Here is a 24857-nt window from a genome sequence, read left to right as displayed (position 1 = left end):
GATAGATATCTAACTTAAAAACAAGCTAGTGGCGAGTAGATTCATCACGTATTCTCGAAACACAGGACAAACAACATTTACGCACATAAACTTTTTAGATATTTTACAAAAAATGCATAGTGGGAAATTATAGCGCTAGAATGAAATATCAAACAAGTGAAATTCTAAACCATTCCACTTCACTTTCCCCTTTCTTTCTCTTTGCCTTTCAGATTGCTCATTTCTTTCACACCACCGTGACCCAAACAACAAACCCCTATCTCCATCACTCTGTCGCGGTTCATGGCCTCATCTCCACGTCGCTTGCTGCCCACCACTGAAAATTCAAGAACCTAGGAGATCCATTCCGCTAAACAAGCACATTACTCCTTGCATTAGCACAAAAACACCAAAAATAAGATATCTATATATCTGAATGCATACTACCTCTTCGTTAGAGCTCACTTCATCCGCCAAGCTGCAGGCATACGCATTAGAACCTGCATCTGAAAGAATTAAACAAACATCACTGTGTTGCTAAATAGAGCCTATGCCAGTTCAAGCCTAGTAGCCATTTTCGAAAAAACACGCACCTTTCAGCACTTCTAGACGTGACAAAATAGGTAATTCCTCATGTTTAGGAATAGAATTATGATTAATACACCCTCTCTTCCTGTAACTGACGTAGGAATAAAGAAACTGCTTGATGATGCGAACAATTTAGAAACGTTCTGAGTCGTTTATAGGGTCTTTCGTAATCAATGAGGATTTGTTGTTGCTTGTCTTTTCATTTTCTTGAAACAAGAATTTATAATCTGTTTGTTTGCTTTGTAATAGACAACTTCTGGAATTCCAGAGTTCTTTCAAGGGAGACCGTTTGTGATCCATTTTCTTACAACTTCTGCTATATCAGTTGGCATCGAGCCCGGTTTTCCAATTCAATGGCTGAAGACGAAGCAAGAACCAATATCATAAGTTTCACATACGTGAGTTGAGAGCTTGTGGCTATGGAGTGTCGCATCAATCATACAATGCAAAATTCCCTCGCTGAAATTAGAGAGATGATTGCAGGCCTGGCCGTAGGCGGCGCTCAACATGTTGTTCGTGCTCGCGAACTGGTTGTAGCACCCTAGCAAGTCAGAGATTTCCCTAACGGTGATTCAGATTCTGAAGATGACGTTATCTCTGCCATCCCTGAAAATCCATGAGAAGAAAAAAAAAATTGAAATTTCCACTTTCAATGGAAACTTATCGATTGAAGAGTTTTTAGATTGGCTTGCGGAGTAAGAGAACTTCTTCGAATATGCGAGAAGTTAAAGTTATGGCATGGAGGCTAAAGGGAAGCGTTGCCGTTTGGTTGGATGAGCCTCAAGAGTCCAGGGTGTGGCAAGGAAAGAATCGTGTCCAAACTTGACGTAAAATGCAAAGCATGCTTCGGGCACGTTTCCTTCCTCGGAATTACAAGCAAGTGTTGTTTGAAAAATACCACGACTGTGTACAAGGAAGTCGAACTGTGCATGAGTATTCACAAGAGTTTTTCAACCTTGCTGCAAGAAATCGTCCCACTGAGTCCTTTGCATGACAAACTGTACGATATTTGTTTGGATTAAAACCTTCCATTCATGACAAAATTGGGTTACAACGTGTTAACTCCCCTTCAAACAGAAGAGTTGGCTATTAGCGCATAATTGCTGGAGAAAAATCGCAGCAACCAGAGCTATGGTTTTAGAAAGCAATGGGGAAAGTCATCTTAATCTTTCAGCAATTTCCCAAGAAATAAAGAAATGGTGCAGCAGCAACAGGTTTCCAAGGGTCCAGAAAAAAGGGTTGAAAATAAAGTTGATCATCTAGGAGTGAAAAATAGTCCTCGTAACACTACTCGTTTTCAAAACAACTAATTCCGCAAGCAAGCTAATCCGTATACCAAGCCTCGTAGAAACATGTGTTACAAATGTGGCAGCCATGGGCATCCCACAAGCACCTGCTGGGTTGGCAAGATAGTGAATTTAGTAAAAGGAGGTGAATATGAAGAAGTAGATGATGAATATGATGATGATGTGGCTGAGGAAGAAGGAGATGAGTTAGCATTAGTTTTACAGCGAGTGATTTATTCCAAACCCAGCGATGACAATCAACGTCATCAAATCTTTCGCTCTAAGTGCACTATTCGGGACAAAGTTTGTCAGTTGGTAATAGACGGAGGTAGTTGTGAAAACTTCGTTGCTAGAAAAGTCGTGGAGCACTTTCACCTTCAAACTGAGAAAAATTCACACCCATACTCGGCAGGGTGGATTAAGAAGGGCCCGACGGAAAAGGTGATTGAAACTTGTAAGGTTCCCATCTCAATTAGGAAGTTTTACAAGGAGGAAGTTGTGTGTGATGTAGTTGACATGGACGTGACTCATGTATTGCTCGGTAGTCCATGGCTATAGGATAGAGATGTCATGCACAAGGGTCGTGGCAATGTCTATAAGTTCACTTGGGAATAACATTGCATCACCATGTTCCCTAATGGAAAATCAACTAATGTTGTCATAAAAGTTGATAACCCGAATAAGTTCATCACCTTGATCACATCTGAGCGCGATGTTACATCCGAAGCAAAAAAGACCAAGGTAATTTGTGCTTTGGTCATGAAAAGCCTCTTAATGACACAAGACCGAAAGTTGCAGATTCCGAACAAGGTTCAAGCAATCCGACAAGACTTTGAGGATTTGGTGAGTGACGATATTCGAATGAGTTACCTCTCATGCAGAATATACAACATCAAATCGACTTCATTCCTAGGGCAAGCTTGCCAAATCTGCCACACTATAGGATGTGTCCGAAAGAGATTGAGATTCTACGGGAGAAAATTGATGAGTTGTTAAAAATGGGCTTCATTAGTTTAACCCTTGTATAGTGCCGGTTCTTCTTGTGCCCAAGAAAGACAAGACATGGAGACTGTGTGTTCATAGCCGAGCTATCAACAAGATCACTATCAAATATCGTTTTCCCATTTCCCGTTTAGACGACATGTTGGACGAATTAGTTTATTCCATAATATTTTCTAAGATCGATTTACGAAGTAGGTATCATCAAATTCGAATCCGTCCAGAAGACGAATGGAAGACAACATTCAAGAGTAAAGATGGCTTATATGAATGGTTGGTGATGTTGTTCGGTCTGTTCAATGCTCATAACACATTTATGCGACTAATGAACCAGGTGTTTCGTCCATTTGTCGGATTATTTGTTGTTGTATACTTTGATGATATACTAATTTATAGCAAATCTGAGCACGACCATTTAGAGCATTTGAGACAAGTACTTCAAATATTTCAGGAAAACAAATTGTAAATTAACTTCAAGAAGTGCAGTTTCTTCACCGATCGACTACCCTTGGGTATGTCATAAGTTCGGATGGCATCCATGTAAACTAAAAGAAGGTGAGAGCCATTTGAGATTGGCTAGCTCCCAAAAATGTATCTGAATTGCGAAGCTTACATGGCCTTGCAACGTTTTATCGATGGTTTGTAAGGAACTTTAGCACCATTGTGGCGCCAATGACAGAATGTTTGAAGAATGGTAACTTTATTTGGGGTGATAAACAGGACATGAGCTTTGCTTTAATTAAAGAAAAGCTATGCTCTACTCCCGTCCTCAACTTACCCAACTTTGATAAGGTTTTTGAAGTTGAATACGATGCAAACGGAGTAGGTATTGAAGTTGTTTTATCTCAAGAAAAACATCCCATTACATTTTTCAGTGAGAGGCTTAGCGAAGTGAGGCAAAAATGGAGTACATATGCTCAAGAGTTTTATGCTGTCATTCGTGCTTTACTCTAATCGGAGCATTAACTCGTTCAAAATGAATTTGTCCTATACACCGACCATGGCACTGAAGTGGGTCAATAATCAGAAAAGTGTTAGACATGATGTATATGCGATGGGTGACTTATCTCCAAAAAATTTCTTTTGTCATCAAGCACCAATCCAGTACGCTTAATCGCGTAGCCGATCATTGAGCAGGAGAGCCCAATTATTGGTGACTTTGAGTCAGGAGGTTGTGGGTTTTGATTTCTTGAATGAGCTTTATGAGGGGGATGACGACTTTAAAGACATTTGGGCAAAGTGTCTCCGCTCCCATCCTCCTTCTGACTTTCACATTACCGATGTGTTTCTTTTCAAGGGGCATAACTTGTGCATTCCACGTTGTTCATGAAGGGAGAAGCTCATTAAAGACCTATATGATGGTGGTTTAAGCGGTCATCTTGGGTGTGATAAAACCATATTACTGGCCACAACTCAAAAATGATGTTGGTAACATAGTTAGCAAGTGCTTTGTTTGTCAATCCTTTAAAGGTCAGTCCCAAAACACGGGTTTGTACATGCCCTTACCTGTCCCTACTGATATTTGGCTGGATTTATCTATAGATTTCGTGTTGGGTCTACCTCGAACCCAGCGTGGAGTCGATTTTGTATTTGTGGTGGTTGACCGGTAAGACATCTGATGCATCTCACATTGCTCACTTGTTCTTTCGAGAGGTGGTGCGCCTTCATGTGGTTCCTCAGTCCATTACTTCTTATCAGGATTCTAAGTTTCTTAGTTACTTTTGGATGACTTTGTGGAAGATATTTGAAACAACATTGAATCGGAGTAACACTGCCCACCCTCAAACAGATGGACAAACTGAAGTGACCAATAAGACGTTGGGTAATATGATTCGTTGTGTATGTGGAGATAAACCCAAGCAATGTGATTTGGTGCTTGCTCAAGTCGAATTTGCTTACAATAGTGGTGTGCATACCGCAACCGACAAGTCATCATTTTCGATTGTCTATACTTTAAATCCCCATCATGTGGTGGATTTTATAAGGCTTCCTCATGGCCCATGAATAAATGTTGTAGCTGAACATATGGCTGAAAGAGTTCAAGCAGCCAAGAACGAAGTTGCCGAGAAACTTGCTCAAATGAATTCCAAAAACAAGGCTGCTGCTGATAAACATCGATGCTCAAAGATTGTGCACAAAATCAATGACAACGCCTATGTGGTGGATTTGCCGACATCAATGGGGATTTCTCGCTCTTTCAATGTTACTGATTTGCATCATTTCCATCTTGTTGATGTTCCGTTATATCTTGATCACTCGGGGACGAGTTCTTTTCAAGGAGAGAAGACTAACGTAGGAATAAAGAAACTGCTTGATGATGCGAACAGTTTAGAAACGTTCCGAGTCGTTTAGAGGGTATTTCCTAATCAATGAGGATTTATTGTTGCTTGTCTTTTCATTTTCTTGAAACAAGTGTTTATAATATGTTCTTTTGCTTTGTAATAGACAATAGCTTTTGAATCAATACAAAATTCAGAAACGAGAGTTTCTCTCACAAATTCTGGAATTCCAGAGTTTTTTCAAGGGAGACCATTCGTGATCCCTTTTCTTACAACTTCCGTTGTGTCAACAAGACAAGTTTCTACTATAAAAGCAAAACAAAAGTAACTATAATCATTTTTCTTTTGTATAGGACAATATTCTATTCTAAACAATTATGATTTGCAAAGAGGGGATTGGATTCGAATTCAGTGTAAAGAAGCTGGCACACTACCTTGGCGAATTGGTCTAACTCACATTGCAGGGTCAATACAACTAGAAAAGCAATTCACATAATTTTCTCTGTACCATCTCATATTTTCTTGGTATCCAAACACATTGTACCGATCCTTTGCCAATTACGACTACATAAACAATGCATATACATACAAATTAAATCAAGCACATTGAAGTTTAAAGCAAAATAAATATAAACATTAAAAAATAAATAAAAACCTTTTTCTTGGTGGAACCGTCAATGGCAGTGCAATTGGGAAAATCATTTTTTTTCCGATTCTTCCTCATCTGCCCAAATGAACAACCAAAGAACACTTCAATCCAAGAATCCCAATTCAGAAAAACACAGATAAAATGCGAGAATCGAATCGAGAGAGTTTACCAGAAATGCTCTGATCAAACTCTGGAATTGTCTGAAAACAACGCATAGCACGGTGGTGGAGCTTATAAATCTTCAGAAACAGAGGAAATTGTGGGTTCAAAGGAAGAGGTTCGTCGACAGTGGGTTTTGACGCCAAATTTGGTCCTCGATGCGTGTGTAAGCGACACGTGTCCTATCTATTTTTTTATCTCGGCCCACTACCATCGTCCTCGTAGAGTGTGCACTAATTTTGAAACAAGCCGAAAATGTATCATTTTCGAATCTCTTCCACCAAATCACACGGATCAAGTGATTTAGGCTTTTGAAATTTGATCCAACGGTTAAAATTATTATAACTTTTAAAAGAAGCCTCTGTTTTTAGCGGTTTGATCAAATTTCAAGGGTTCGAATCACTTTATCAGAGGAAGGCTAAAAGTTTTACTTTGTTACTACAAGTAAATTCTGATGAAAAACTACTTGGTAATTGGAATTGCTAGTAAAAATTCATACTTGATGCAGATGACATCTCATTGAATCCTCTCAGCCCTACGCTGTTCGGAAATGAGCCGGTAGTTGAGCTTGAGAAAGATGTTTTTGGCATCAATGAGGTTGTGATGGAGAAACCAACGGCAACGGAACCACGGAAGAAGCAAAATTATGTATCTCAATCTGCAGTGGCTTTACGCTGTCGTGTCATGCCTCCTCCGTGCTTGAAGAATCCCATGAAAACATTGTTGGATACTATTCGTCTTGGTTTGAAAATGAGCAGCTGCACATTGTCATGCATGCACACTCACTGGCATTGACACATATCTGAGATCCTATCTGACAGGCTGTAGTCTTTGATTAATTTGAACGCTTTTTAGCTTGACAATGTTTCATCTTCTGTTGGTATATGCTAATTTCTCATGTAAAAATATATATGTACAGATTTCAAAAGCGTTGCAGCTTATACACGGGCGAGGAATAGCTCACTTAGATGTAAAACCTGATAATATATACGTGAAGAATGGTGTTTATAAGCTTGGTGACTTTGGATGTGCAACTCTACTTGACAACAGCCTGCCAATTGAAGAGGGTGATGCTCGATATATGCCGCAAGAAATCCTGAATGAGAAATATGATGATCTTGATAAGGCCGATATCTTCTCCTTGGGAGTTGCTGTTTATGAGCTTATTAGAGGTTCACCTTTGCCAGAATCAGGACCTCAAATTTTAAATCTCTGGGAGGGAAAGTTGCCACTCCTTCCTGGTCATTCGTTGCAATTTCAGAACTTACTCAAGGTAACATCACCTTTTCCTTTCCATTAGTGGTTGGACTTTGTTTTCTGTGGCTGTGAACTTGTGACTGTTTCACTTTTGCTATTTCTATTTGTTGCAATTAATTTTAATGCGAGAATCTTTGTTAAAGAAAATGGTATTCGTAGATGACTAATTTTCTAAGAAACCGGTTCCATTCTACACGTAGCATCCTATGATTCTTAGTTGGTTTGTGCTACTAAATGAACCCTGTGATAGCGTTGCTGATTGCATTACATTTTGATGAATCTCTCAGTTCATGTTGGATCCAAATCCAGTCTGGAGGCCGTCAGCGAAAGATTTGGTCGAAAATCCAATTTTTGACAAGGTGCGGCGAAATGTGTTAGTGTGTAAATTGTGATCTGATGTGGTAGTTGTATTTCTAGCTTATATTGCTAGGATGATTAGCTAAATTGGTTGTATGCTTTCTTATCTAAGTCTCATAGTTCTTAAGTAAGTGAGTGTACATGTGTCTTCATCTCATAGGGTGTAAGATGGATGGCTAGGATTACTTGGATGTAATTTTGAATACTGCCAAAAGTTTGGAAGTGTAACTGTTAAGTGTAGAGAGATGTTCCTCTCTCACTTTGTGAGCAATCAAACAGTGCGTGTGAAAAGAATTGCAGTGTCATATATTCTCTGCTCTCATTCTTTCTCTCTCTCTTTCACTCTAGTCATTGCAGCATATCCTCCATTGTTGTACTACATTTTCTTCTTATTCTAACATGGCCTCAGAGCCTTGTTGGGTCTGAATCTCTGGGCGTCGATTCTGTGAGAGATAGTGAGCAAGTGTTTGCAACACATCGTTGCAAAGAAAATAGTAGAGAGAGGTGTGATCTAAGTCTAACATGGCTGGATCTGGTGGAGGGGAGCTTCGAGCTCCGGTGTTCAACGGAGAAAATTTCGATTTCTGGCAGATTCGAATGAAAACAATCTTCCGATCTCACGAGTTATGGAATATTGTTGAAAAAGGTTTTACCACTTCAACGAAAGGGGAAGGAGAACTCACTGAGGTGGAAACGAAGTTGCGGAGTGAAAATCTGGTCAAGGATGCAAGGGCTCTTGGAATCATTCAGGGAGCCGTATCAGATCAAATTTTTCCACGCATTGCAACCTTGGAAACTGCGAAAGAAGCTTGGGATATTCTGAAGCAAGAGTATGTAGGGGACAAACAGGTACGATCTGTGAAATTACAAGGTCTGCGTCGTGATTTTGAATATACCCGTATGAGTGAAAGTGAATCTCTAGCTGCATATTTAGCTAGGCTATTTGATCTGATAAATCAGATGCGAAGCTATGGAGAAGATCTTAGTAATCAGAGAATTGTGCAAAAGTTATTGATCAGTTTACCCAAAACATATGATAGCATTGCTTCTGTTATAGAAAATACTAAAGATATTGATGTAATTGATACACAAGATGTGGTTGCCATATTGAAAGGGTTTGAACTAAGATTAATCAGACATGAAGAGAGTAGCACAGAACGTGCATTTGCTAGCTTAGATATCTCATCTAAGAATAGTAAATTTGGTAATCAACATACCAATACTGGTGGATCAAAATATCAGAAGAACTTCAAGTTCAAAGGGAAGCAGTGGACTAACAGGTTTACTCCAAGTGTAAGAAATGAAGCTAACAACACTGGAAGGGCATGCAAATACTGTGATAAACTTCACTATGGTGAATGTTGGCTAAAAGGGAAGATTAAATGTCACAAGTGTGGAAAACTTGGTCATATTGCTAGGATCTGCAATCAAAACAAAAATGCTCAGCAAAGGAATTTTGCAGACAAAGTGGGAGAGCAAAGGAATTTTACAAACAAGGTGGGAGAACCTGGAAATCTCTTCATGGTCAAGCAATCAACTGAAGTGAAAGCTGTGAGTGATGCCTGGTATATTGACAGTGTGTGCAGTAATCACATGACTTCCAGAGATGAGTTACTTGTGGAAATTGATAGAAGTATTAAGGCAAAAGTGCAAGTTGGCACAGGGGTTCTTGTTGATGTGAAAGGCAAAGGAACCTTGGTCATTGACACGGATAAAGGAAAAAGGTACATAAGAGAAGTTATGTTGGTACCTGGAATTGCAGAAAACCTTCTCAGTGTTGGGCAGATGACTGAACATGGGTATTTTCTGTTATTTGGTGATTATAAGGTGGATATTTTTTATGATAGAACTCTGACAAATTTAGTGGTTAGTGTGAAACAAAAGGGAAACAGATGCTTTCCACTTGTGTTCAAGTCAAACGATCATTTGGTACTGAAAACCAATGTGCATCAGAGTAGTACAATGTGGCATAAACGGTTTGGCCACCTGAATTTTAGAAGTTTGCAACAATTGCAGGAGCATGATATGGTTATTGGGTTACCTGAAATGCATGACAGTGAAGGTGTATGTCAGGGATGTGCATTTGGTAAGAATTATAGAGTGTCCTTTCTAAGGGAGTCAATCTGGAGAGCAAAAATGCCATTGGAACTTATACACTCAGATGTGTGTGGCCCTATGCAAACACCAACCATGAGTGGAAATCGATACTTTGTTACATTCATTGATGACCATTCGAGGATGTGCTGGATATATCTCTTGAGACACAAGTCAGATGTCTTTCATGTATTCAAGAAATTCAAAGCTATAGTGGAACTTCAAAGTGGTTTTTCAGTGAAGAAATTGAGAACAGATAGAGGAGGAGAATTTACCTCAAATGAATTTGAACAGTTTTGTGAAGCTTTGGGTTTGGAGAGGCAGCTTACTGTTGCATACTCTCCACAATAGAATGGAGTTGCAGAGAGAAAAAATAGAACTATAGTGGAGATGGCAAAGTGTATGCTTCATGAGAAAGGTCTTCCTTATAGTCTTTGGGGTGAAGCTGTAGTTACATCTGTCTACTTGCTAAATAGATGTCCTACAAAAGCATTGGAAAATGTGACACCTTTTGAGAAATTCAGTGGAAGAAAACCTGGAATTCAACACTTGAGAGTGTTTGGCTCATTAGGTTATTCCCTTATTCCTAGAAACCTGAGACAGAAGCTGGATGAAACAAGTGTCATTGGTATTTTTATTGGATATGGCACTTGTGAAAAGGGGTACAGATTGCTTAATCCTGAAAATCAGAAAGTAATCATTTCAAGAGATGTTATTTTTTATGAGAATGGTACATGGGATTGGAATAGACAGAAGATCAAAGAAGTGTACATTCCAATTGCTGAAAGTGAATCTTCAGAGATGAAAGAAGCTGATAAGGATTCGGATTCCATGGAACAAGCTGTTGCTGAAGGTTCTCAGACTCAACTTACAGATTCTCCACTCATTGAATCTGGAAGTGCTAGTGACTCAATTTCTGCATCTCAGATTGATCATACTCCTTTGAGATATAGAAGTTTGAGTGAAATCTATGAAAGATGTCATGTGTGTATTGTTGAACCAGAATCCTATTATGAAGCTGCACAGGATGAAGCATGGAAGAAAGCTATGAAAGATGAAATCAACATGATTGAGAAAAATAAGACTTGGGAATTAGTGAAAAGATCATCTGATAAACCTGTAATTGGTGTGAAATGGGTGTACAAAACTAAATTGAATTTGGATGGATCAGTTCAAAAGAACAAGGCTAGGCTTGTTGCAAAAGGCTATGCACAAAAGCCCGGAATTGATTATAATGAAACCTTAGCACCTGTGGCAAGGTTGGATACAATCAGAACATTAATTGCCCTGGCAGCAAAGAACAAATGGAAGTTGTTTCAATTGGATGTAAAATCGGCATTCTTGAATGGTGTACTAGAAGAAGAAGTGTATGTTGATCAGCCGGATGGATTTATTGTACAAGGGGAAGAAGATAAGGTCTACAGGTTACATAAAGCACTGTATGGTCTGAAGCAGGCACCAAGGGCCTGGTATGGTGAAATAGACTCATATCTTACACTCTGTGGGTTTAAGAAAAGCACTAGCGAAGCAACTCTGTATACCAAGTGGAGGAAAAGTTCAGAAATGATTATAGTGTCTATCTATGTTGATGACATAATATACACTGGAAGTTGTCAGGAATTGATGGATGACTTTAAATCTGATATGATGCTCAAATATGAAATGACTGATCTTGGACTCTTACATCACTTTCTTGGTATGGGAGTAATGCAAACTGAGGAGTATATTTTCATTCATCAGAGAAAATATGCTTCTTCTCTACTGAAGAAATTTGGACTTCAAGACTGTAAGTCAGTGAGTACTCCATTGGTTCCAAGTGATAAATTAAGAAAATAGGATGGAAGTGGGACTGCGGATGAAGCTCAATATAGACAAATTGTAGGCAGTTTGTTGTATCTCACAGTAACTAGACCTGATATAATGTATGCTGCATGTCTGCTATCACGGTTTATGCACTGTCCAACCAACAAGCACCTTGGGACAGCAAAGAGAGTACTAAGATATGTTCAAGGGACTCTTGATTTTGGCTTGGAATACAAGAAAGGTAAATGAGCAATCTTAATGGGATTTTGTGACAGTGACTGGAGCGGTTCAGAAAATGATATGAAAAGTACATCGGGGTATGCATTTACCTTTGGCAGTGGAGTTTTCTCTTGGTCTTCGGTCAAGCAACAATGTGTTGCATTATCAACAGCTGAAGCAGAGTACATTAGTGCATCTGAAGCAACTGCACAGGCTACATGGCTGAGATTTGTTTTGGAGGACTTTGGTGAAATGCAAATAGTTGCAACACCAATGAATTGTGATAATACTTCAGCCATAGCTATCACTAAAAACCCTATTTTTCATCAGAAGACCAAGCACATCAACAGGAGATACCATTTCATAAAGGAAGCATTGCAGCAATGAGTAATTGAGCTGTTGCATTGTCCTACGAAAGAGCAAATTGCTGATATCTTTACAAAGGCATTGGCAAGAGAACAATTCAGTTATCTGAGGGAACTTCTTGGAGTTAAATCAGTTCACAATTTAAAGGGGGCTGTTAGTGTGTAAATTGTGATCTGATGTGGTAGTTGTATTTCTAGCTTATATTGCTAGGATGATTAGCTAAATTGGTTGTATGTTTTCTTATCTAAGTCTCATAGTTCTTAAGTAAGTGAGTGTACATGTGTCTTCATCTCATAGGGTGTAAGATGGATGGCTAGGATTACTTGGATGTAATTTTGAATACTGCCAAAAGTTTGGAAGTGTAACTGTTAAGTGTAGAGAGATGTTCCTCTCTCACTTTGTGAGCAATCAAACAGTGCGTGTGAAAAGAATTGCAGTGTCATATATTCTCTGCTCTCATTCTTTCTCTCTCTCTCTCACTCTAGTCATTGCAGCATATCCTCCATTGTGTACTACATTTTCTTCTTATTCTAACAAAATGGACAAGCCTAGGGCAACCACGATCGCCTTTGGAAGAGAATGGCATGTTGTATTCGCCATCCATATGCAGCATCAGCAAGCCCTGCAAAACAGGAAAAGGAAAGTTTGTGAAGAATGACCCATTTTGTATGTATCCGTTCTTCCTCTAATATATGCACCTAAAATTCCACTTGTGTGGTGCATATTCTGCGACTTGAGGAATTCTTGGTCATGTACTCATGGTTATGTGCTGCTAATGAAAAAGGTCTCATTCTCCCGGAATACACTTTGAACAGAGTTTTAATTCTCTTTTTACTCGTTCGTAGGGATGTTAATGTGCAAAGAATGAAGGATGTTTTACAAAGAAAAAGCCTTTGAATTTGTCAACAGGCAAGTTCCACACTTCGGAGTCTAAGGTCTCGTTCGGAAAGTAATTCTGAGAGGGCCTTAATCACTTCTGGGAGAAGGATATGTGCTTCTCTATAAATCACGATGGCTAGTGATTTTAAGGAAAAGCATCTCTCATGAGCTGCTTCTAAGAGTCACTTTCGAATGACCCCATCGCCCATTGTAGCTAAATCATAAGGGGTATAACCGATAGCTACAACTTACACATACATATACAAGATAGCACTAAACTAGGAGAAAGGTATTTGGACCATATGATGCATCCGATTGCACATAAAAACACCTCTTCCCTAGGCGGATTTACCTACACGGCATTTTTGCATGCAATCTAATATCTTAGTAAATAGGGTGTTGAGTTTTTACTCATATATTCTGAATTCGAAACTCTCTCATTTCTTAAATTATTTTAACAGTTTCGAAACCTCCACTTCGTCTTAATAATAATAAACTTAAAAAATACTAGTATATGAGCACACACAAAGTGTATGAGAATTTTTTTTTATTATTTTTTTTGAAATAGAATGAGAAAGGAAGAGAGTGATAGAGAATGTGGGAGTGAGAAGTTTTTTAATTTTTTAATTTTTTAATTTTTTTTAATTAGAGAAATGTTAGGATTACATGTAGGTGAGACTTTGAAAAAAAAAACAACAAAATTTGGTTGTGTGAAATTACATTTATGCCCCATATTTCTTATTTATGTTCTGTTTTAATTAGAGGGTTAAACTGGTAATTTCATAGGATTTTGGTTGACAATGAGTGTTTTATTAATAATTAGTAGAGATATATAAACAAAAACCTATACTGACATTCTAGACTAATAACACAACGCCATTTGTTTTCAATTTCTCATGTGGCGTTATTTAATTGGTTTATGATATTGTCGCCTGAGTGTTCTTGTATCATGCAACTCCTATGTTTTGTTCCATGATCCCATCTACTTGCTCGTTAGTCCCTATACTTTGTATATGTTGCCATAGTACAGTGGCCCTACCGAATACCCCTTCCTAAAACAGGTAACTCTTGTTCTCAGCATCATGTTTACAAAATCTTTCAGCCGTTTATACGAGAAATGCTCCAATTGAATAATCCAAAATGTAATTTTTTTTCTTTCCCAAATCATGCATATACCTAACCTGATTCGTAAGGTGGCAACATGATCCATAGCCACAATATTTTTTGTAGCTTTTGAGTGACTAGTTTCCAATGGGAACCAGAAAACATGTAGAAAGTTGTCGTGGAGTTGGAATATTCTCGAATAGACATGCATTTTGTGCTTTTGAAACACAAAGTTGACAACAACTAGTTTGGTCGAGCAAATTAATAACGGACAACACTGCTATTAGTCGTAGCTAGAATCTGAAGATGCTAATGTGAATGAGGATTCATTCCGAATCTCTGTGTCCGGAGTGCGGATTAAGAGATCTGGACTGTTTGAGAGTGTGATAAAGAGATTCAGGCCGTTTAAGTTTTGGATTTTCATAAAGTGGGCCAGTAGGATGAACGAATAAGGAGTTTAGCATTGAAATTGAGTTGTCCAGATTTCTGATCTGCAAACTTCGGACACAGGTATTTGCAGTGGACACAGGTATTTGCAATGGATCTCAATCCATGCTAATATACATTATATAGGACCTCAACAAATACAATACAATCTCATAGAATACAACTGAGTACAAAATATGATACACATTCGTGTGAGCCTTGAGTTGCATGCATGCCTTGAAGCTGCAAATGCTATGTGACCGTCACATTCAAAAATTTCTCATACAATAGCAACGGATGTGACGTGTAGTTGATTGGAATATGTCAGCAGCATGTGTGATTAGTCATATCTTACAACTCGCCGTTTATATGCGAAAGTCTAGCCGCTTAGTCCAAACTAATACATTATTTTTCTATAATCATGCATTCACTAAGTAATTACTAATCAAGGTGTGTCCACAATAATTTGTAGCATAATTTGAGTAAAAGGTTTAGTTAATTAATTAGCATGTCAATTGGATCTAGATCATATACACGCGTAAATATTTGTCTTTGAGACTTTGAGTTGGAATATTCTTGCATGACATAAGCATCTGTTTTTGAAAACTAATATTCAATAAGAGCAACTCCAGCGGGGGAGGTTGCTCAGGGGCCAGGCATTTAAATAGGACCAAATTGCTGGGGGGATAGGGTCTAGCGTTGGGTAGCCCGAGTGACAGGCGAGGCCCGAGGAGTAGGCCCGGCGTTGATTGCCAGCCTGAGAGCCCGAGGGCTGCGTCAGGCGCGTGCGTTTCACGCGCGCGTGGGCACGCGTCTTCCGACAAAAAAACAGGGCTGGGGCCCGCGGCGCCTGATTTGAAAACTTACCGTTGGGGGAAGCCACGTGGCTTCCCCATGTCTGTTCGATTGAAACGGCCTTATTTTATGGACCGTTGGATTTTCAACGGTAAAAAACATTTAAAATATCATTTAATTTCATCCGTTTGATCTAAGATCAAAGGTCCACGTTATTAGGCTTTGTAAATTTAAAAAAAAAACAGTTAAAAATTCTGAAATGCTACCGTTGTGCCATGTGGCACAATCTGGACTGTTGGAATTCAAATTTTTTTAAAAACCAACGGCAGAGATTAATTAGGTGAATAATTTTTTTTTAAATGTAAAAAATTCTTTAAAATCCAAAAAAAAATTATGAAAAATTATTAAAAAAATTGATTTTACTTTTCTATAAATACCTTCTCATTATCTTCTACCTTACACCACAATTTCATATTTTCTCAACTACTTTCAACCACATTCCTATCTTTCTCTCAAAGTTTGAATCCAATTTTTTCCAACAAAATGACTACTCAAGCAAGTACGAATTGAACGCTTCTTGAAAATGTTGCGTTGTGTACTAGCTGGGTTCAAGTTACTCATGATTCGCTTACGGGTAATGAGATGCAGTTGCGAGAAATGTGGAGTCTTATTCATACCAATTATCTTGAGAAAATGGGTGGGCAAAGAACTAAAGAATCGATGTCCAGTCGTTGGAAATTACTTAGCCAAGCGTTTAGTACGTGGAAAGACGCCTTGGCACAAGCTAGTGGTAATGTTCGAAGTGGGGAAAATTTAGCGGATCAGGTAACAATATATTATTTATTTGTTTGTATTGTTTAATTGTTAGCTACTTTCATTATAATTATTTGTTTGTATTATTTATTTGTTAGCTACTTTCATTATAAATATTTTTTTGTATTATTTATTTGTTACCTACTTTCATTATAATTATTTGTTTGTATTATTTATTTGTTACCTACTTTCATTATAATTATTTGTTTGTATTATTTATTTGTTACCTACTTTCATTATAATTATTTGTTTGTTTTATTTATTTGTTACCTATTCTCGTTATAATTATTTATTCTCCCGCATTGTGTAGGAACTTCAAGCACAAGCTTGGTATGGTGCCAAAACCAAAAGCAAAAACAAAACATTCCCCCGGTTTGAATGTTGGAATATTGTCAAAGATTGTCCTAAATTCAGAGTTGTGCCTGTCGGTCCATAAGTTTTCATGAACAACACCCATCTACACTCTACACCCGATCATGCCTCACATGATCATGATGAAGATGATGCAAAAGAAGTGCCTGAAACACCCCCCATTGAACAAGCGTCGGGGTCAACCCGTTTTCCAATTAGGCCTCAAGGTAAGAAGGCTTCAAAGAGAAAAGGTAATGCTTCCAAGAATGATTATGCAAAGTATATGGAAGACCTTGCCCACCAAAGTCAATTGACTTTGGCCCGGGAAATGACTAAATTTGAGGCTGATAAGGCTAGAACGGATGCAAAAGCTGCAACTTTTGAGAAAAAAATTGAAGCTGATGAGAGAGAAAGAGAACTACTTCGGCAAAAAAGGGAACATAGAAGGGAAGAAAGAATGGCTGAACAAGGTCGTAACATTATGAAGGAGCCTTTAGAAGGGAAGTCTCCAAACTCTAAATATTTTTGGAAGTCGGAGAAAGCTGACGTGATGCGAAGGAGGCATGCAAGAGAAGCGACAGTAAGAGGAGATGGTCCTAGCATGACAACAGAAGATCATCCTAGCACGACAACAGAAGATCATCCTAGCACGACAAATTGGTTAGGTGATGATTATCCATTCACGAACCCATAATTTTCCAATCAACTCGAGTTGTAATTTCTTATTCGGGTTGTAATTTCTTATTCATTGAATAGAGTACTTTACGTTGTTTCCAATTTATTGAATTTAGTACTTTATTTAAACTAAGAGTATATTTATTTAATTTGGTTATTTATTGAATTTAGTACTTTATGTTGTTTCCAATTTATTTAATTTAGTACTTTATTCAAAACACATTTAAACACACAAAATAAAATAACATCAACACACCAAAAAAACACACCAAATAAAATTACATCAACATACCAAAATTACATTTCAACTCACTAAATGAACTAAAAAAACACACCACATAAAATAAAATAACACACCAAATAAAAAAAAACACTAATGAACTTAAGTATCTTCAGCACCCCTCAATTCCCACTAGTGCTCTATCAAATCAATTTGGCGGGCATTGTGCATATATGGCCTTTGAAGTGCATTATATCGTTGAATGACCCTATCATTGTAACGTCTATCCCTTTGTAATAGCTCGTGTTGCACAGGTTCTTCGGTGGCATCATGAGCACAATATATTTGTGTTCTGGAATTGTTCATAGTGTCTGGCTCATATTCATCAATGGCATCATAATCGTACTCATCTTCCACAATCATGTTGTGAAGAATGATGCACGTCATCATGATGGATCGAAGCGACTCTACATCAAACATTCTGGCAGCACCCTTAACAATAGCCCAGCGAGCTTGGAGTATACCAAAACAACGCTCCACATCTTTCCTGCATCTTTCTTAACAGCTTGCAAAGTATTTTTTCTTTGCATTTCGTGGACGTGGCACTGTTTTGACAAATGATTCCCACCTTGGGTAAATGCCGTCTGCTAAGTAGTAGGGCCCGTCGTACTTACGTCTGTTGACCCAGTATGTGACTTTTGTTGCCTTTCCTTGCAAGACTTCGTTGAACACCGAGGTATGGGTAAGGACATTGAGATCATTTTGAGCTCCCAGAACCCCGAAAAATGCATGCCAAATCCATGTATCAAAAGAGGCCACCGCCTCCAAAATGATACTTTTTGATCATTTTCTGTCCCCATAAGCGCCTTTCCATGCACTTGGACAATTTTTCCAAGTCCAGTGCATACAATCAATGCTTCCAATCATCCCTGGAAAACCTCGCATCTCGCCCTTCTTCAGAAGCCTTTCCAAGTCCATATGAGTAGGTCTTCGGAAGTACTCTGCGGTGTAGATAGATTCGATTGCCAAGCAAAACCTCATCAGGGACTCAAGAATGGTTGATTTTCCCATCCTCGTTATCTCGTCCACTTGGCCTGCAGCTGCTCTATATGCCAGCATCCTCAAGGCAGCAATAATTTTTTGCTCAGGCATGAGACCCATAGCACCAAAAGCATCTAGTTTTTGCATAAAGTAAGAATCATGGTTGCAAACAGCGCCCATGATTTTGTTGAACAAATGTCGTTCCATTCTAAAACGACGTCAGAAGTACGTATTAGGGAATGCACTGTTACAGACAAAATAATCGTCCAAGAGCTCCTCACCTCGTCGTTGCCTGTTTCTATCAATGTTTACAGCACGGTTGGGTCTGCAGATTTGAGCCACAGGTTGGATGACTCGACGGGAGTGTGAGGCTCTTGCCATTCTTGATTCGTCATCTCTCCATCTACGTTTGTCATCCTCCTTCATCTCATTTTGGGCCCAATCACCAGCATTGAACATTCCTTCTGATTGGTTAAACAATTCTTCCTCTTCTTGATCGATTTCCCACATCATCTTTGAAGAAGAAGAAGAAAACATTGTAAGAATGAGGCAGAAACTATGAATAATGATAGAGATTTTGGTGAAGAATGAAGCAGAATGAATAATGATAGGGATTTTGGTGAAGAATGAAGCAGAAACTATGAATAATGATAGAGATCTTGAGAAAATTGGTGTGAGATTTCTAAGGATGGATGGTAGATTATATGGAGAATTCAGAAAGGATTAGGCTGTAGATAATGCCACGCGGCATGCTGTCATTCGTTAAAAATCTGGTGGAAATCTAGCCTCAAAGATTGTAATGAGATTATGACACGTGGCACGACATGATTGGTTAAAAATCTTATCGGAAATCCATCACCAATAATTGTCTTTGCGGATAATGACACGTGGCGCAACGAGAACGATTAAAAATCTTATCTGAAATTACAAATAAAATTATTTTGACTTATTTTATAAATAAAAAAATACAAATATTTTATTGCTATTGGCTTTTCGGATAATAACACGTGGCACAACGAGAACGATTAAAAATCTTATCCAAAATTAAAATTAAATTATTATGTATTATTTTATAAATAAAATAATTTTTATTGCCAATTGCCAGGGCTATTTAGTGCAAGGGTGGAAATGCAAAAGGCAATTACCACTGCAATTACTGTTCATTAAGGGCAATTACTGTTCACTGTGTGGATTAAATAGTGAATAGTCTGGGGGAAGGGCTCCTACACTGGAGTTGCTCTAAGAGCATACGGTGTTAGAAAACTATAGCAGTCATTGTTATCTAATTCGACGGAAAAATTAAAAATATTAAATCATGAATCTTACAAAATATATATCCATATACATGTAATACAAATATAGGAGCGTTTTAGCGCTAATCAGTTTTTTTTTTATTTTTAAAGAATGGTAGTGGTAATTCATTGATAAAAAGACGATTACAACAAAAAATACAAAATCGATGTCAATTGAGTACATCTTCTCAGTGACCAAATCCTTAATTTGGAGAGAATAAGCACACAACAAGCAAACTTGATCTCTATATAGCAACCACAATGAACAAAGAAACACAAAAACTATATTCGGTATAAATTCGTCGCAATAAATCGTCGTGGACACTAACTAGTAGAAGGCGATTTTGACCCACCACAACCACAAAGCCAATTCAAACCCACGTTCTATTTCAAGACGAGAGCATAGAAATAAGTTTGAGAATGACACTACATAAAAAGATGAAAGGTATAACAAAATAGTAGGTAAATGGGGAAGGGGAGGTGCGGGTCAGTGGTGTTGGTCAACAAAATAATCTCATGATCTAAAGTGTTCACTTTTTATTCGCTAGGCCAAGGCATAGGTTCGAATCTCGTTGCTGGCAATACCTAAGCAAGTGGCTCTTTATTATAGTGGTGGAAAGGTGTTGAGCTCTTGCATGACGGCATGGGTTCGAACTCTGTCGGTGGCTAATCTAACAAAATCTATCATTTGACAAAAAAAAAATAAGAGTTCACTTTTTAGGTCATCAATCATAAATCGTTGTAAAAATTCAATCAAATCGAAAGTCGTTTAGCTCTTTAATTATTATTGTAATACTGAATTTATTTATTGACAAATGTGTGTTATTCTATTTAAGACACTTAAATAATTAACTGGCTTCCAACTTTATAATTTTTTGTATGATTAAGCTTTAAATCATAATCCAAAAAGTGATCCATTCAGATTATGTAAAATATTGTAAGGTAAACCTAAATAAATGATTAATGTTGTCTTAAGTTATGAACTGATTAGTACTTGAAACTCAGTCTATCCATATCTTGAATTTGGTACATGTGAAACGGCAAACAAACCCAATTCGGCTAAAAGGTTTCTGAGAAAATCCAAATTCGAAACAGCCTTGTAAGAACTAGAAACTAATACCTAACATAAATTAATGGACAGGTGCAAAGTAAAATAATTAATTAGAAGAATTATTATTGGAGGTTAATTTTCTGAGAAAGTCCAAATTCGAAATAGCCTTGTAGAACCTCGAAAGTAAGAGACAAACAAATAATAAAATAAGGTAATTAGCAGAATCAAATGGACAGAGTGATCAGAAGGGAGCATGGTTAGTAGTTTATTTCTGTTTGCTTCTGGTTAATTCTGCATTATTTTCAGTAAAACTACATAATTACTTATAATTGCGATGATGGAGTAGACAACACGCACATGGCGTCTGGGATTCTACAAAAATATGGTTATTACCGTGAGGCCGCAATAAAATATAATATGTTCGATGACAGACACCAGTTTATAGCTAATTAAATTATTCTATCTAACTCTTAATAATTCAGTAATATATTTCTCTTTTTAGTATTAAAAGATATCCTAACTTTGAATATCCGAGTCTCCGACCTCTTCCCTATCAATAAAATAATTGACTCCACCTATATTTTGGAAAGTTAACTGCAATAATTTCTCTAATGACACCGTTAACTCCACCTATATCTTGGAAGATCCTATGAACTCTCTCTCTCTCAAATTCTTGGTGAATATTGTAATACAATCAACATCAATCTAAATTTGGAAGTTGGCATAGAAGCCATAGGGGGTTGTACTTAGCAGTGGCAATTGCCACACAACATAAAAAAGAATAATGCTAGGGGAGACCAAATTTGAAGACTAAATTTGCAAACTAAATGATGTGTCACCAATAAGAATAAGCACGTTTATCAATGTGTGAGTAATAAATCAATCATCAACTTCCATGTCTTTTAGTTTTCAAAAATTTGTCTACAAATTTAATCTCCTTAACATTACTCCATAAAAAATAACCAAATTTGGTACGTAACGCCTGCTGATTGGCCCCTAAGCTGCAGGGCCGTCTCTAAGATTTTAGGGGCCCTGTGCGAAATTTATAAAAGCGCCCCTCCTTAAGATAGTCTTAAAAAATGTATGACAATGTATTGACGCTAGAAAACAATTACTTAAATCAAAACAAAGTTTAGCACTCACTAATTGCAAGTTTAAAAATGTTATTAATAATAAGTAAAAGAGCTACAAACATAACGTTCACTAAATAATCAAAAGCACTTCACTCTTAAACAACCAAACAAGAAAACAAACTTCAAAAACTCTAACTTTAAAGTTTCACTTGAATATGTGACATTATTATATAATAATATTGAAAAAAAAATACCGTCTTTTATGGTGTATTATTAGCACTCAAAATATCTTATTGTGCTCTAAATTTTTATATTTAGAAAATAAAAAAAATTACGCTTAAAAGGAGTCCAAGATGAGATTTTAATGTCCTAATAAAATCAATTTTTGAATATAGAACATTATCCCATAACAAAAGCAATTTTAAATATAGAATATTATTACATATAAATACTAGTGACAAAAATTTTGAGGATCCCTTCAAAATTGGGGCATGTGCAACTGCACCTTTCGCATCCCTTCAACGCCCCCTCTAAAGCAGCTACCAGCATGCAGTGGAATCTTGACAATGCCAAGGACCAAAAGCTTTGGTTGCGCCATACCATGCATGCCCTAAGTCAAACAGTTGATGCCTTCCTCTGATACTTCCGAAAAGCTTAAAGCCTAAATCCTACTCATGTCACACGACGATCACGTGGACATCTTCCACAACAAAACTCTCTGTGACTTTTGCTCTAAGTTATCCGATTATAACTAAGCAAAGCAACAGATTAACTGTGATAGATCAGTATTAATACAGTTTCTTATTTGCTGAAAATTAAGCTTAATTAGCTATACATACATACATACATACATACATACATATATACACCCAAATGGTGAAGTTTTCAATATCCCCAAAATACTTCTTTCTAATTAAGATTCTAACATAAAATAATTTAATTTAAAAAAAATCCAAACTAAACTAAATAAAAATTATAAATAAAGAATAAAGAATAAGATGAAAAATAGCAAATCGTCACACACGTCAACCAGTTAATCGTAATGATATTACTTGTTACCATAACAATGGATTTGTTTGACATGTGTTAAGGATAACTAAACAATCTTCAAATTAAATGAACTTATCTATAGAAAGAATAAACAATCCTAAGTATAACGTTTGTACAATATAATAATATCACATCGTCATGTATATAGAAACAACCTGTTACACATAAAATAAAGGATTATCATTTTGTGTCACCTCTAACATAAGCGCACGGGGGATTGACTTTTGAGTCTTTGACTGTAGTTATGGACCTTATTGCCTCAAATCTGCCTTATACGTATTACATATAGCTTTTCAGAATATCCTTGTATCATTGTTGTTTATACCATATTTAGGGCCTCGTATATTTGGGCCTTGGGCCTTGTATTTGGGCCTCACACTAAAGCCCATACTTTGTAAAAGAGGAGGAGCCCCTTATTCTATAAAAGGGGACTCCTACCCTCATTCTAGGGGAGGCTCATTCTCACCATCAGAGGCCATTTCTGAAGCCTCTCACCCCCTCTCAAAGCTCCTCACATCCCCTAAGCTCTCTCTCCCTCACTTCTCAGAGAAATATAATACAATCAGTGTGGACGTAGCCCAAACCTTGGGGTGAACCACGATAACTCTTGTGTCATTTACATTTCATGCAGATTCACGGTCGGATTTACATTGTTCCAAGACTTCCGGTTTTGTGCATCAACAATTGTAAATTTCATTATTGCCATTTTTATAGAGATCATGTCCAAATTGTCTTTCTTGTAAATTTCATTATTGCCATTTTTATTGAGAATATCCTTGTATCATTGTAAATTTCTTTAGTTTCATATATAATACAAGAAAGGGAAATTATATTAAAAGGAACATGAGTTATAAAATATAAAATATGGTAGATACACAGCTGGTAATAAAACTTGACCTATGAAGAAGTTGAATTATTGGGCATTTAAATACTTATTTAAAACAAAAATATTATAATTGGGTAATGTGCATTAATATTCCAAGTCCAAAAGAAAAAGGTAACCTAATTTTATATAATAGGGAGTATGAATGATAGTGCCGTCACCTTAGAAAAATGGAAATGTCATGAAAATGTGGAGAAATTTTTTTATTATGACTGGAAAAATTTTATGGGTCATTATACATGTGAAGAAAAATTTAATACAAATATCACATTATCTGTATAGTGACACATGGTGTGTCACTCGTATTTCAAGTACTTTGTGATTCGTGAATAATATATAAAATAGATAAGGGCGCACACGCACACATATATGTGTGCGTGTGTGTGATACTGTCAGAATTGACAGATCAAGGGTTAAAGGGATAAATATGTAGCAATTAAAAAGATTTCAAATTGGGAGCCCATCAACATCTTCAACCTCGGACGAAGCTCGTTTAGGTCAGCTTCATATTATTCTCACAAACAAGGTCAAGCTCTTGTCTTAATGCCATGAGATTTGTTTTGCTAGTGCCATGAGATATGTTTCCCTACATTTTATTCAACTTTGTACGTATATGTGTGCAAACCATGCGTATAAATAGACGGTCAATGTATATGAGCATATGGTAAATGAGTTGTGGCCTCTTCCTCAATTAATTTGCCTTTAAATATCACAATCCATCCTCACATATAGAAGAACACCTCCCCACACTTGGCACCCCCAGATCTCTAACTCTGTCCCAAACACCTAGCTAGCTAGCTTGCTTTTGCTCTCAAAGAGGAAGACCTACCTACAGTTCTCTCTCTCTCTCTCTCTCTCTCTCTCTCTCTCTAGAAATTAATTTGAGTGTGTGAGAAGTGGCTGCCTAGGTTTAATAGAAATGTCTGATGAAGAGGTAGTAGTGGAAAACCCTACAGATGAGGGAAGCCAAGATCATCAGGAAGTTTCTGATCATCATGAGCATCATAAGGATCAACTCAAAGGGAAGAAACTTTCCTGGCAAAAGTTGCGAAGAAACGACTCCTTGGACCTCGAGTCACGCCGTTTCACAGTTCCCCATGGCCATGCCTCCAAGGTCCATCGATCTCCATTTTTCTTATGTTCTTTAATAGTATAGTACTATTTCAATT

The 24857-nt window shown here is 37.4% G+C and overlaps 2 protein-coding genes and 1 long non-coding RNA gene across 11 annotated transcripts in view; 2 read left to right on the top strand and 1 right to left on the bottom strand.

Moving 5' to 3' along the window:
• LOC126590116 (uncharacterized) overlaps positions 1 to 6052 on the bottom strand; it is a 37039-nt gene extending 30987 nt beyond the window's left edge. The window contains exons 1-3 of one of the 2 annotated variants that reach the window (XR_007612068.1): positions 5950 to 6052; positions 5787 to 5855; positions 255 to 485 (exon numbers count right to left, since the gene is read on the bottom strand). This is a non-coding gene — a long non-coding RNA (uncharacterized LOC126590116). The remainder of the gene's footprint in view (positions 1 to 254; positions 486 to 5786; positions 5856 to 5949) is intronic. The other variant, XR_007612067.1, reaches the window with a different exon arrangement.
• LOC126590113 (wee1-like protein kinase) overlaps positions 1 to 13036 on the top strand; it is a 68802-nt gene extending 55766 nt beyond the window's left edge. The window contains exon 12 of the transcript XR_007612066.1: positions 12971 to 13036. The gene's annotated coding sequence lies outside the window, so the exon portion shown is untranslated. The remainder of the gene's footprint in view (positions 1 to 12970) is intronic.
• The window catches only part of LOC126590109 (potassium transporter 5-like), a 69349-nt gene that overhangs the window by 38408 nt on the left and 6084 nt on the right, over positions 1 to 24857 (top strand). The window contains exon 2 of one of the 8 annotated variants that reach the window (XM_050255631.1): positions 24597 to 24802. The exons of the other annotated variants lie outside the window; for them this stretch is intronic. Coding sequence (XP_050111588.1) covers positions 24608 to 24802 — 195 coding nt within the window. The 5' untranslated portion in view covers positions 24597 to 24607. The remainder of the gene's footprint in view (positions 1 to 24596; positions 24803 to 24857) is intronic. 8 annotated transcript variants of the gene reach the window in all.

This window comes from Malus sylvestris, chromosome 11, assembly GCF_916048215.2.
Source record: "Malus sylvestris chromosome 11, drMalSylv7.2, whole genome shotgun sequence".
In the NCBI taxonomy this organism is placed as follows: domain Eukaryota; kingdom Viridiplantae; phylum Streptophyta; class Magnoliopsida; order Rosales; family Rosaceae; genus Malus; species Malus sylvestris.
The sequence above is the reverse complement of the archived record's forward strand: the minus strand, read 5'-3'. Positions and strand labels throughout refer to the sequence as shown.